Below are 12,144 nucleotides of genomic sequence, written 5' to 3'. Positions count from 1 at the left end.
CGGTGAACAAGATGGCCGGCGGGTCGCCATCTTGAATTTTGACAATTGAATTTTGTTATCGCTATTGCTCAGAAAGTACAGAAGGGATATCTATCAATTTTCACATGTAGGTTCCCCAAGGACCTTTGTTGTGCATATTGCATTTTAAAACCGATCGATCATCAAATTTGTTGTTGTTTGTTTTAAGTTTACGCCCATCGACAACTAAGGTCTTTAGGTCCAAACTTCAAGCCATGCATTAGTATTCGGATAAAAAACAAGGACTTATCTAAAGATCAGGATAATAAAAAGTCAAGTAACAAATAAAACAAAATGGAAATGTTGATCGTTAAAAAAAAGAGTTACATAGGAAAAAAAAGATGGCTGACAGTTAGTCATCTTTGATTTTGATAATTGAAGTTTGTAACTGTTAAAAATATATCAGAAAGAACTGAAAAGATCTTTCTCAAATTTCATATGTAGTAATATGTAGTAAACGTTTGAAACGACAGAGAAAAAAAAAAAATCCGTCTTTCCATTGTCAGACGTAGATCATTCTTTAGTGGGCGCCAAGATCCCTCTGGAACCTCTTGTATCGATTGTATAATTCATCTAATTAGATGTTGCCAAAGAGTTTTAATTTCATCATATTCAAAAAAAAAAATTTCTTCTTTACCTAAATTACATTGTTACAATTCTTCAATCCAATGTTTTATGTACACATTTAGGGGGAGAATTCTGTGTCGTAGTGTTTTGAGTTATTTTGAAGATATTTGTGTACATTTGTTTCCAATATTCTATTTGAATGTTGGGATTTAAAAGCCATTTCAATTCTGCAGTGTTTATATATTGTGTTGATTTAATCATATTTCTATATTTATCCTTACATCACTTCTTGTTTTTTATAATAATGTGTATAGGATATGGAATAATACATATACTTTATATATTCAATTTCATTGAAAGAATGCGCGAATGTAAACGTCAACAATGTAAACATCTGGTGGATGTGTTCTATAAGTAATATGACGCCATGAACAGGAATATGAACCCTTGACATATGCAATGCAAATATAATTGATTAAGATAAATTGTAATACCTATATTCTGCCAACATGTATATATATATATCAATGTATATTAACATTTTTTCTGTAAAACCGACACATTGAACCTGTCACCATTTTTTCGAACACATCTTGTGTGTAGATGTTGTAATTTCTAGGTACACATTGATATATCTATTGCTATATGTATGGTTATAATAGTATAACTATATTTGGTTACCAGATATCCCCATGGTGACGGTTACTGATCAGAATGTGACCGTGACGGCCGGTGACAATGTTACATTGTTCTGTAACGCCACCGGAAACCCTAGTGTGACCGCGGTTTACTGGGAGGTAATGTTCGGCGGCGGAGAGGCGAGGATGGTAGAGGTCAATGGTACTAACTACTCAGGCGTGACTATAGACGATCCTTCTCTGACGATTATCGACGTGATGTCAGCAAACAGTGGAATGTATATCTGTAAGGCCAACAACAGTATCGGAACCGGAAGAAGTGATTACGTCATGCTGGACGTACAAGGTCCGTATACTCATATCCAAGCCCGACCTTGGTAGTACAAGGTCATTTTATCAAATTCCCACCTTGGTCGAAAAAGTTCTTATGATGCATCATCCTTAGTGCATCAACCTTTCCGTTCGACCGCTTCTTGTTATAAACGATTCCACATAACTGCTTGTAAATAAACCAATGATGGAGCCTGAAGATAGGAAAATATTCTTTTCAGAATGATATAGTAAATTCATTTGGCATTCTCTTTTCCTCTGAGAATCAACGATAATGTTCCATACTTTAAATCTAAACCATCATGGAATCAGAGAGGAGACGATTAAGAATTGATTTATCTTTGTCCTGAAGTGTAATGCTTTAACTAGTTTTAAAGAAATAAATTCGAAGCGTTTAAATTTTAAGGTTCTGATTGAATGTCCAACCTGCTATAAATTACTGTAGTTAACGACGACGTGAAAGTGAAAATTACTCAGAAATATTTTATGGCTTTTCAAGGTGTTCCTGAAGTAGTTGTGTCGAATACGTCCGTGATCGGAGACGCCGGTTTCAATGTGACTTTAGATTGTGTCGTGACCGCAAATCCTCCCGCTGATAGCGTGTTCTGGTACAAGATCGTCAACGGAACAGACTATCAGGATGTAATCACGGACAATGTGAAGTATACGGGTTCTACACCACAAGCTGCTGCCCTGACAATCATTGGGGCCGGTTTGGAAGACGCTGGTGTCTACCAGTGTAACGCTAACAACAGTATCGGTACAGGAAGTGGCCTATCCATAACGCTAGCTATGGCGCCTATCTCAGGTGTGTACAACATCAAATGATCATCTCAAACATCAGAATGTACTCTAGATAAATTGATATGCTTATATGAATATGTCTGTAACATATAAGAATCGATTCAAACATAGGAGTGTATTCTAAATATATTGAGAGGTTTATATGAAGATGTGTATAACATTTAAGGATCATCTCAAAAATAAGAGTATATACTAAATAAATTGACATGTTGATATGAAGATGTGTGTAACATCTAGGAATCAGTTTATAAATCAGATTGTATTCTTAATAAATTGAGAGGTTTTTTTATGAATAATTGTATAACATGTTTAAAGATTTTTGTTCATTGATTTTGTTATAGTGGAGTATAATGGCACACTGGCATTGAATGAGACGTTTGATATTCAGTTACTCAACAAGAGCAGTCAAGAATTCCTGGATAAAGCAGAACAGTTTCAGAATATGGTAAGTCCAAAACCCGAGAGCTGTCAGCAATTACAGGATAAAACAGAACAGTTTCAGAATGTGGTAAGTCCAAAACCCGAGAGCTGTCAGCAATTACAGGATAAAGCAGAACAGTTTCAGGATATGGTAAGTCCAAAACCCGAGAGCTACCAGCAATTACAGGATAAAGCAGAACAGTTTCAGAATATGGTAAGTCCAAAAACCCGAGAGCTGTCAGCAATTACAGGATAAAGCAGAACAGTTTCAGAATATGGTAAGTCCAAAACCCGAGAGCTGTCAGCAATTACAGGATAAAGCAGAACAGTTTCAGAATATGGTAAGTCCAAAACCCGAGAGCTGTCAGCATTTACTGGATAAAGCAGAACAGTTTCAGAATATGGTAAGTCCAAAACCCGAGAGCTGTCAGCAATTACAGGATAAAGCAGAACAGTTTCAGGATATGGTAAGTCAAAAACCCGAGAGCTACCAGCAATTATGGGATAAAGCGGAGTTGATTCAGGATATGGTAAGTCAAAAACCCGAGAAGCTGCCAGCAATCCCAGGATACACCAAAACATTTCATAGATATGGTGAATTATAAAAATTCTAGTGCTGGCAGCAAGTCCAGGGTGAAGTGAAACAGTTGCAACATACGGTAAGTCAAAACCCCGAGAGCAGCTCTCAATTCAAGGTTCTTTTGTTTATTTTTTTTCAGAATATGAAAGAACATTTGTTTGCAAAAATTTGTAAATAAAATGATTTCATTGCCAGTTGGAACTAAAACATAGTGGCACCAAAGCTTTTAATCAGTCATTTGTTTAAACGTACGAGTCCAATGTTTTTTTCAAGGAATTACATCTCCAAATAAATACGCGACGTCGATGTCTCTATAATGACGTCACGATAACGTCGGGGTTTCGCGCCATTCTCTTATTTTTAGTCTTCATAGAGGTATGAAGAAAAAGAAACGATTAAAAAGAAAGTCGATTTTAGTTTTGAAAGCAAAGAAAAGTTGATTATTGCCGTATAAACAAAATAGTTTGCTTTCTTCTTAAGTACAAGAACCAAGGAGGTAGAAAAAGTATTAAAATGGGACTAAAAACCTGACACTCAAGGTCGGGAATGAAAAAAAAGTAACTTATTAGATATATAGTACGTGTGTAGGCTGTCACGGTAAATTGAATAATAAGTTATGTTTTATCTTTTTTAGATGGATAACACACTTTTAGATAGGCTTAATGGAACAAGGACTGAAGTGACTAGTTTCAGGTAAAATGACTTTTTAATTCAAAAGATACTATAATATTTCATCCTTTGTTTTTGCCTCGCCCTCGAAGTTAGTCGGAACAGGTGTGATGAAATGGTGCTGCATTTTCCGACGGCACTAGCAATATTTACAATTTAAGTCCTGGTTCCACGAAGTTAATAACATCCGATGGAACTAAAACTTGGTGAAATTATTGTTTGCATCAGTCAGTACGTATGGACTTCGTAAACTGAAATTTTGAAATTTTTCACTAATTCAACCTTTGACAAAGTTGCTTTGTAAATAGGTTCGTCAAGGCGAACTACTACCTTATGATGGAGGATTCGTTTATTGGGTTTTTTTATTCTGATTATGCTAAGTGAAAATGAACACAAGCTGACCCTGTTTGTCTTTTTCGATATTTAAAAACATTCATCATTGATGAATTTAAAGGCTATTGATTAAAAGGGCAATCTTTTGAAAATTACTAAGAGATAAATGCCATAATTATTATAAGATTGCACATTGCTATGATGTTATTTAATTCTTTGAGGTGTTTAGAATGTCGAACCCAGTTGTGCAAAACCTGATTTGGTTATTCACAATTTAATGACAATTCCTAGATCACGATAAAAGGAATGCTTGCAAAAACTTACCTAGGAGATATTTTATAACCGTATGAAATACCATATCTTTTATCGTCTTGTCCAGTTTAGAGAAGATATAATCAAAGGTTTTGCAGCAAATGACAAACGGGCATTTCGCTAATCATATGAGTAAGCAATTACCTTTTGAACAACTGGACCAATAATTAGAGTGTTTTGTTTGAAAACCTGAATTATATCATCTCAAAATTGGACAGGTAAGTAAAGAATACTTTCATGAAATTTAGTAAAGTTTATTAGAAACGAAATATCTTGCCTTAATTTTCAATTTTATGTTTCTATTTTTTAGGCAAACCATCTTTTGAACAGATTTGATCTAACTATCTTTTTGAACAACTTAATTATAACTATCTATTGAACATCGGGGCCAAGATTGATATATATCCTCTTTGTTTGTTATAGCGATGGAAGCACTGTGGTTAACTTCATTACCGTTATTGTACAAAATATCATACAAATTAACAATGCTATGGTGGTGTTGGACGCTGACGTCATCATGACGCTGATCACTGATACAATCATCAGCCTGACGAATCACACCAGTAATGTGACGAGTTCACTTGATCTGATCGTGATGGAGTCTGTCTCGGGTGTCATCATCAGTAAGTCTGTCACCCACCATCCTCGATACTTTTACTATCAAAATAGCCGCTGTTGTAGTGGTTTACATGATTTGTTATTATGACTCAAAGCGAATTTTAAGGAATGACAATTTTGCAATTTAGAATTATTAATTTATTTCGCGAAAATGAAAAGTAACAATGACTAAAACTACATCCCGTCTTCGCGTATTGCAGAGTAAACACCCTCGCGGGTAACACGCGCCATTTTCCCTTATGCATGCATGACGTCACAATCAATATATCCTCGCAAAGACAGATGACTGTTTAACATGCAAATTCAGAATATGAATAATTAAATGATTAAATTTCGTGGATGTTTCATATAGAAATTGTAAACGCATACTGGTACTTTGTGGTAATACTTGACGACATGACCTTTGGCCTGTGTTAACAGAACAGGATGATTGTGCGTCTACTCCGTGCCTGAATGGTGGTAACTGTACGGATCTCCTTGGGGACTTCCTTTGCGACTGTGTCCCGGGATTTGACGGCAAAGACTGCTCACAAGGTAGGTGCGTTCAGCCTTCATTAATGTAATGAAAGGTATCATTTTGAAAAGGACTATACAACTTATAGGATTCAGACTATAGTGTTTGTGTAAATGTACTCTTGTATTCATGACGTAACGACCGCAGGTTTCTCTTCAGATTACACAAGAAATGGCGATACACGATGTCCCGTGTTGTCTGTTTAAAAATTTCAAAAGTGATGTCACAAGTAAGATTCAAATTTATATAAATTATACATAATATTAAAAAACACAATAATAATCAGTTTAGCTTCTCCAAAGCGCTATCACGACTGTTGCCGTTCTTTAGGGGATTTAACTTATATCCATATATTTACATTTCCGTTTTCTCTTTGCTATATAACCTTACGAACTGCGAAATCGTTTACACTTGCGTAAACGCAGTGGTTGCCGCGCAAGAATACACACACAGGAACACTGACTTCCGCAAGTAGTGTGAATGCGCATCCAATGCATCTGTGTGACAAATCTTCAATATTCTGCATGTATGAATGTAATGTTAATCTTAAATTATATATCTATATATATATTTAGATAAAGTATTTAACAAATATTGTATAATTGGGATGAAAAAAGATAAAGTTAATGTGGAACTATATTTTGTGTACTCTTTGAATTTGATATTTCCCGCCAAATTGAAGCCAGCTGTTCCTGGATTCCATCAATTGACCGGCTGTTCCAACAATCGTATAATATTGGAAAAAACAGTGTAATTTTATTTGAACACTTAATTTTTAATGAAATGGTCGGTCGAAATGTAAATATAAGGAATGATTGTTATTGTATGTTGTTTACTGATATTTGCGCGTCATTTAAAATATCTGTACAAAAAAATGCAATTTACAAACCAGTAAACAACAAACAATAGAAATCATTCCTTAGATATCTATTTTTAAAAAAATCAAAATAAATCTGCCTTCCTTAGCTCTTTCGCAGCTACCGCTGCTTTTCATTGGATGTTTATACAAATTTTATAGCTGCGGAGGCGCTAGGGAAGACAGATTTGCTTTAATACTTGTTATTTCATATTTTCTCATCGCAAAAACATACTACATTTATTGATTCTATGATAATTCATAATTACATTGCTTCAATTATCATACAATTTTTGCAATTTCATAACTTAATATTTACAATATAAAGGAAATGAATGTACATACAAATATAGGACAGGAAGTAACAATGAAGGCAAAGGAAACAAATAAAATAATAAAGTCTTTTTGTAATATGTACTATAGCAAGTGAAGGCCGTAAGTGAAATCCAGCGCGGTTTAGACATAATGTTAAAATCTGCTACTAATATAATGTAACCGTTGAAATCAAATAATTGGTATCATTCAGACATACGGGTGTAATGATCTTCTATTACCTGGACAATGCCGTTAATATAACGCCTCACATTGTACATATCATACAGTGAAAGGTTCTTATAATCCTACCAAGCAATATACCGCATTGATAGTCCAACTTCTTTAGCCGTGTGATATTTTACTGTTGGCCCCAAGAACATGATAAGTAACACGCGCTAAACATTGAAATCGAAATTAAAAGCAGAGCAATAACATAATGTCATGAGTTCATATCGCGTAAACATGATGTAGATTGCGGATAATGTCGTCATTCTGATGTGCGGTGATATTTACCTGGTATATGCTGTATGTACTTTACAGACCTTGACGTATGTACCTCCGGTCTATGTTATAATGGCGGAACCTGTGTAGAAGGTGTTGGAGACCTGTACACGTGTGACTGTAGAAGAGAAAATACAGGGTCCTTTTGTGGTAAGTAACGGTAACAAGGACAAGTCCTTCTATAGGAGTATTAGAGGCAAAATTGTGTCCGGCATTCCAACAAAAGACACTACTTCTACTAAATTGATTATTGCTTAAGGTGCCATATTTTTACCAATATTTCTCCTTCTCTAAGTCAAAATGGTTTAGGTGCTTTAATTCTACTACCAGTCCTCCACCACTGGATCCCAGAAACTATATGAGCCATCCACCTCTGTGACCCAGTGGTGGAGGGCTATACCCAGGTATAGTCCTCCACCTCAAGACTAGTGGTTGAGTGGTTAAGGTGTTTGACATTCTACCATTAGCTCTCCACCTCTGTGTCATGGTGGTTGAGTGGTTAAGGTGTCTGACATTTTACCACAAGTCCTCTACCTCTGAGTCATGGTGGCTGAGTGGTTCAGGTGTCTGACATTCTGCCACTGGTCATCCACCTCTGGGTTACAGTGGCTGAGTAGTTAAGGTGTCTGGCATTCCAACACTAATCCACCACCTCTGGGTCACAATGTCACAGTAGTTTAGGTGCTGACATTCTACTACTAGTCCTCCACCACTGGATCCCAGTAACTGAAAGGTTAAATTTTCTAACATTCTACCAATAGCCAACCACCTCTGGGTCACAGTGGCTGAATGGCTAAGGTGTCTGACATTCTACCACCATTCCTCCAACTCTCGGTCACAGTGACTTAGTGGTTAGGTTGCTGACATTCTATCACTAGCGCTCCAACTCTGGGTAACAGTAGAAGTGTGGTTAAAGTGTCTGACATTCTATCACTAGCCCTCCACCTCTAGGTCACAGTGGTTGAGTGGTGAACGTGTCTGACATTCTACCATTAGCCCTCCATCACTGTATCACTCTGTTAACTGAGTTGTTAAGGTGTCTGACACTCTACCAGTACCCCTACACCTCTTGGTCACAGTAGGTGAGTGGTTAAAGTGTCTGACATTCTACAACCAGCCTTCCACCACTGGATCACAGTGACTGAGTGGTTAAAATGTCAAACATTCTACCACTAGTACTCAACTTCTGGGTTACAGTGACTGAGTGGTAAAAGTATGTGACATTCTACCATTAGTCCTACATCTCTGTAACACAGTGACTCAGTGGTTAAGGTATCTGACAATCTTCCATTAGTCCTACATCTCTGTAACACAGTGACTGAGTGGTTAGGGTATCTGACATTCAACCATTAGCCCTCCAACTCTGTAACACAATGACTGAGTGGTTAAGGTTTCTGACGTTCTACCATTAGTTCTCCACCTCTGTGTCATGGTGACTGAGTGGTTAAGGTGTCTGACATTCTAACACTATCTCTCGATTTCTGGGTCACAGTGGGTGTTTGATAAAGGTACCTAACATTCTATCAATCACCCCTTCAGAGTCAGAGTAACTGAGTAGTTATGGTAACTGATATGCTATCAATAAACCCCCTCCCCCGCCAAGGTTACATCTAATTATCAGTTCAGTATTACCATTAGCCCTCCACATCTAATTGACTGAAGGTTATGTGATATTCTACAACTTGCTACGTCTCCTGTTAACAGTGTCGGAGTAGTTGAGGTATCAGATAATTTATCACCAGTCACGGACCTTGATCAAAGTCATAATTACCTGGTATATCTGTATCTATGTCTATAATTACCTGGTATATCTGTATCTATGTCTATAATTACCTGATATATATGTATGTATGCCTATAATTACCTGATATATCTGTATCTATGTCTATAATTACCTGGTATATCTGTATCTATGTCTATAATTACCTGGTATATCTGTATCTATGTCTATAATTACCTGGTATATCTGTATCTATGTCTATAATTACCTGGTATATCTGTATCTATGTCTATAATTACCTGGTATATCTGTATCTATGTCTATAATTACCTGGTATATCTGTATCTATGTCTATAATTACCTGGTATATCTGTATCTATGTCTATAATTACCTAGTATATCTGTATCTATGTCTATAATTACCTGGTATATCTGTATCTATAGAGAATACATGGTTAGTATCTTACAATACAAGGTTTATTTTGGTGCGAGACTTAGGAAAGCCGAGATGACGAGGCTTTGCCGAGTCATCTCGGCTTTCCGTGTCGAGCACCAAAATAAATCTTGTATTGTAAGATACTAACCGTGTATTCTGTTTATCCTGCAACAATTATGGCATTCAAACCGAAAGCAAATTGACAGTTATTTAATTGGTTTTGCCCGAAGCGAGAAGCTTGAAGTAGATCTTTGATGCGGAGGTAAAGATTCATTCACTATACCGAATGAGAGTGTACTCCTGTTTACTGCCGTGGGAAATAAATAAGCGCATTCACAAACAGTATCCGTAATTCTATTCAGTATGATACATCGCTCAAACTAAATGAAATACTCAAAAAACAATAAATACCTATTAAAGAATTATTTTGCAATACATACCTTTGCCATGGGCCAAGGAAAAGACGACACCGCCAAACGAAATTTTCGATAGCGTAAAAATGACGTCATTCCGGTGAATGTGACGTCACGTTTTAGCGGGACTGAATGACGTTCCATTCATCGGAAGGTTCAAGTTCTGGGTCAAGTTAGAAAAAGTTCCGTCAGATATGGAACAAATTCACGTGATCGTATTGACGGATAAAGCATTCGTATTGACGGATAAAGCACAAGTTTATCCGGCAGTAGTTATCGGTCAGTATGTGGGACAGTTGCAGGATAAATGTCTATAATTACCTGGTATATCTGTGTCTATGTCTATAATTACCTGGTATATCTGTATCTATGTCTATAATTACCTGGTATATCTGTATCTATGTCTATAATTACCTAGTATATCTGTAACTAAGTCTATAATTACCTGGTATATCTGTATCTATGTCTATGATTACCTGATATATCTGTATCTATGTCTATAATTACCTAGTATATCTGTATCTATGTCTATAATTACCTGATATATCTGTATCTATGTCTATAATTACCTGGTATATCTGTATCTATGTCTATAATTACCTAGTATATCTGTATCTATGTCTATAATTACCTGGTATATCTGTATCTATGTCTATAATTACCTGGGTATATCTGTATCTATGTCTATCTATCTATAATTACCTGGTATATCTGTATATTCTATGTCTATAAATTACCTGGTATATCTGTATATATGTCTATAATTACCTGGTATATCTGTATATATGTACTATGTCTATAATTACCTAGTATATCTGTATCTATGTCTATATTACCTAGTATATTGTATCTATGTCTATAATTACCTATACTGTATTTGTAACTATGTATTTGATTAGTTATATCTGTATATCTATGTCTATAATTACCTAGTATATCTGTACTATGTCTATAATTACCTGGTATATCTGTATCTATGTCTATAATTACCTAGTATATCTGTATCTATGTCTATAATTACCTGGTATATCTGTATCTATGTCTATAATTACCTGGTATATCTGTATCTATGTCTATAATTACCTAGTATATCTGTATCTATGTCTATAATTACCTGGTATATCTGTATCTATGTCTATAATTACCTGGTATATGATATATCTGTATCTATGTCTATAATTACCTGGTATATCTGTATCTATGTCTATAATTACCTGGTATATCTGTATCTATGTCTATAATTACCTGTATATCTGTATCTATGTCTATAATTACCTGTATATCTGTAACTATGTCTATTCTACCTGGTATATCTGTATCTATGTCTATAATTACCTGGTATATCTGTATCTATGTCTATAATTACCTGGTATATTGTATATCTATGTCTATAATTACCTGGTATATCTGTATCTATGTCTATAATTACCTTATATCTGTATCAATGTCTATAATTACCTTAGTATATCTGTATCTATGTCTATAATTACCTGGTATATCTGTATCTATGTCTATAATTACCTGGTATATCTGTATCTATGTCTATAATTACCTGGTATATCTGTATCTATGTCTATAATTACCTGGTATATCTGTATCTATGTCTATAATTACCTGGTATATCTGTATCTATGTCTATAATTACCTGGTATATCTGTATCTATGTCTATAATTACCTGGTATATCTGTATCTATGTCTATAATTACCTGGTATATCTGTATCTATGTCTATAATTACCTGGTATATCTGTATCTATGTCTATAATTACCTGGTATATCTGTATCTATGTCTATAATTACCTGGTATATCTGTATCTATGTCTATAATTACCTAGTATATCTGTATCTATGTCTATAATTACCTGGTATATCTGTATCTATGTCTATAATTACCTGGTATATCTGTATCTATGTCTATAATTACCTGTATATCTGTATCTATGTCTATAATTACCTGTATATCTGTATCTATGTCTATAATTACCTGGGTATATCTCTGTATCTATGTCTATAATTACCTGGTATATCTGTATCTATGTCTATAATTACCTGGTATCTATGTCTCTGTATATCTGTATGTCTATAATTACCTGTATATCT

At 35.2% G+C, this 12,144-nt stretch overlaps 1 protein-coding gene across 4 annotated transcripts in view; it reads left to right on the top strand.

Annotated features, from left to right (window-relative positions):
- The window catches only part of LOC138309056 (uncharacterized), a 224,345-nt gene that overhangs the window by 68,231 nt on the left and 143,970 nt on the right, over positions 1-12,144 (top strand). For 2 of the 4 annotated variants that reach the window (XM_069250180.1, XM_069250179.1), the window contains 7 exons: positions 1,270-1,569; positions 2,053-2,361; positions 2,699-2,802; positions 3,992-4,050; positions 5,095-5,294; positions 5,710-5,823; positions 7,515-7,625. In XM_069250180.1, the coding sequence (XP_069106281.1) occupies positions 1,270-1,569; positions 2,053-2,361; positions 2,699-2,802; positions 3,992-4,050; positions 5,095-5,294; positions 5,710-5,823; positions 7,515-7,625 (1,197 nt within the window). The remainder of the gene's footprint in view (positions 1-1,269; positions 1,570-2,052; positions 2,362-2,698; positions 2,803-3,991; positions 4,051-5,094; positions 5,295-5,709; positions 5,824-7,514; positions 7,626-12,144) is intronic. The other 2 variants (XM_069250182.1, XM_069250181.1) reach the window with 1 other exon arrangement.

This window comes from Argopecten irradians, chromosome 15 (assembly GCF_041381155.1).
Source record: "Argopecten irradians isolate NY chromosome 15, Ai_NY, whole genome shotgun sequence".
Lineage (NCBI taxonomy): Eukaryota > Metazoa > Mollusca > Bivalvia > Pectinida > Pectinidae > Argopecten > Argopecten irradians.
This window is presented reverse-complemented; position numbering and strand designations above follow the sequence as displayed.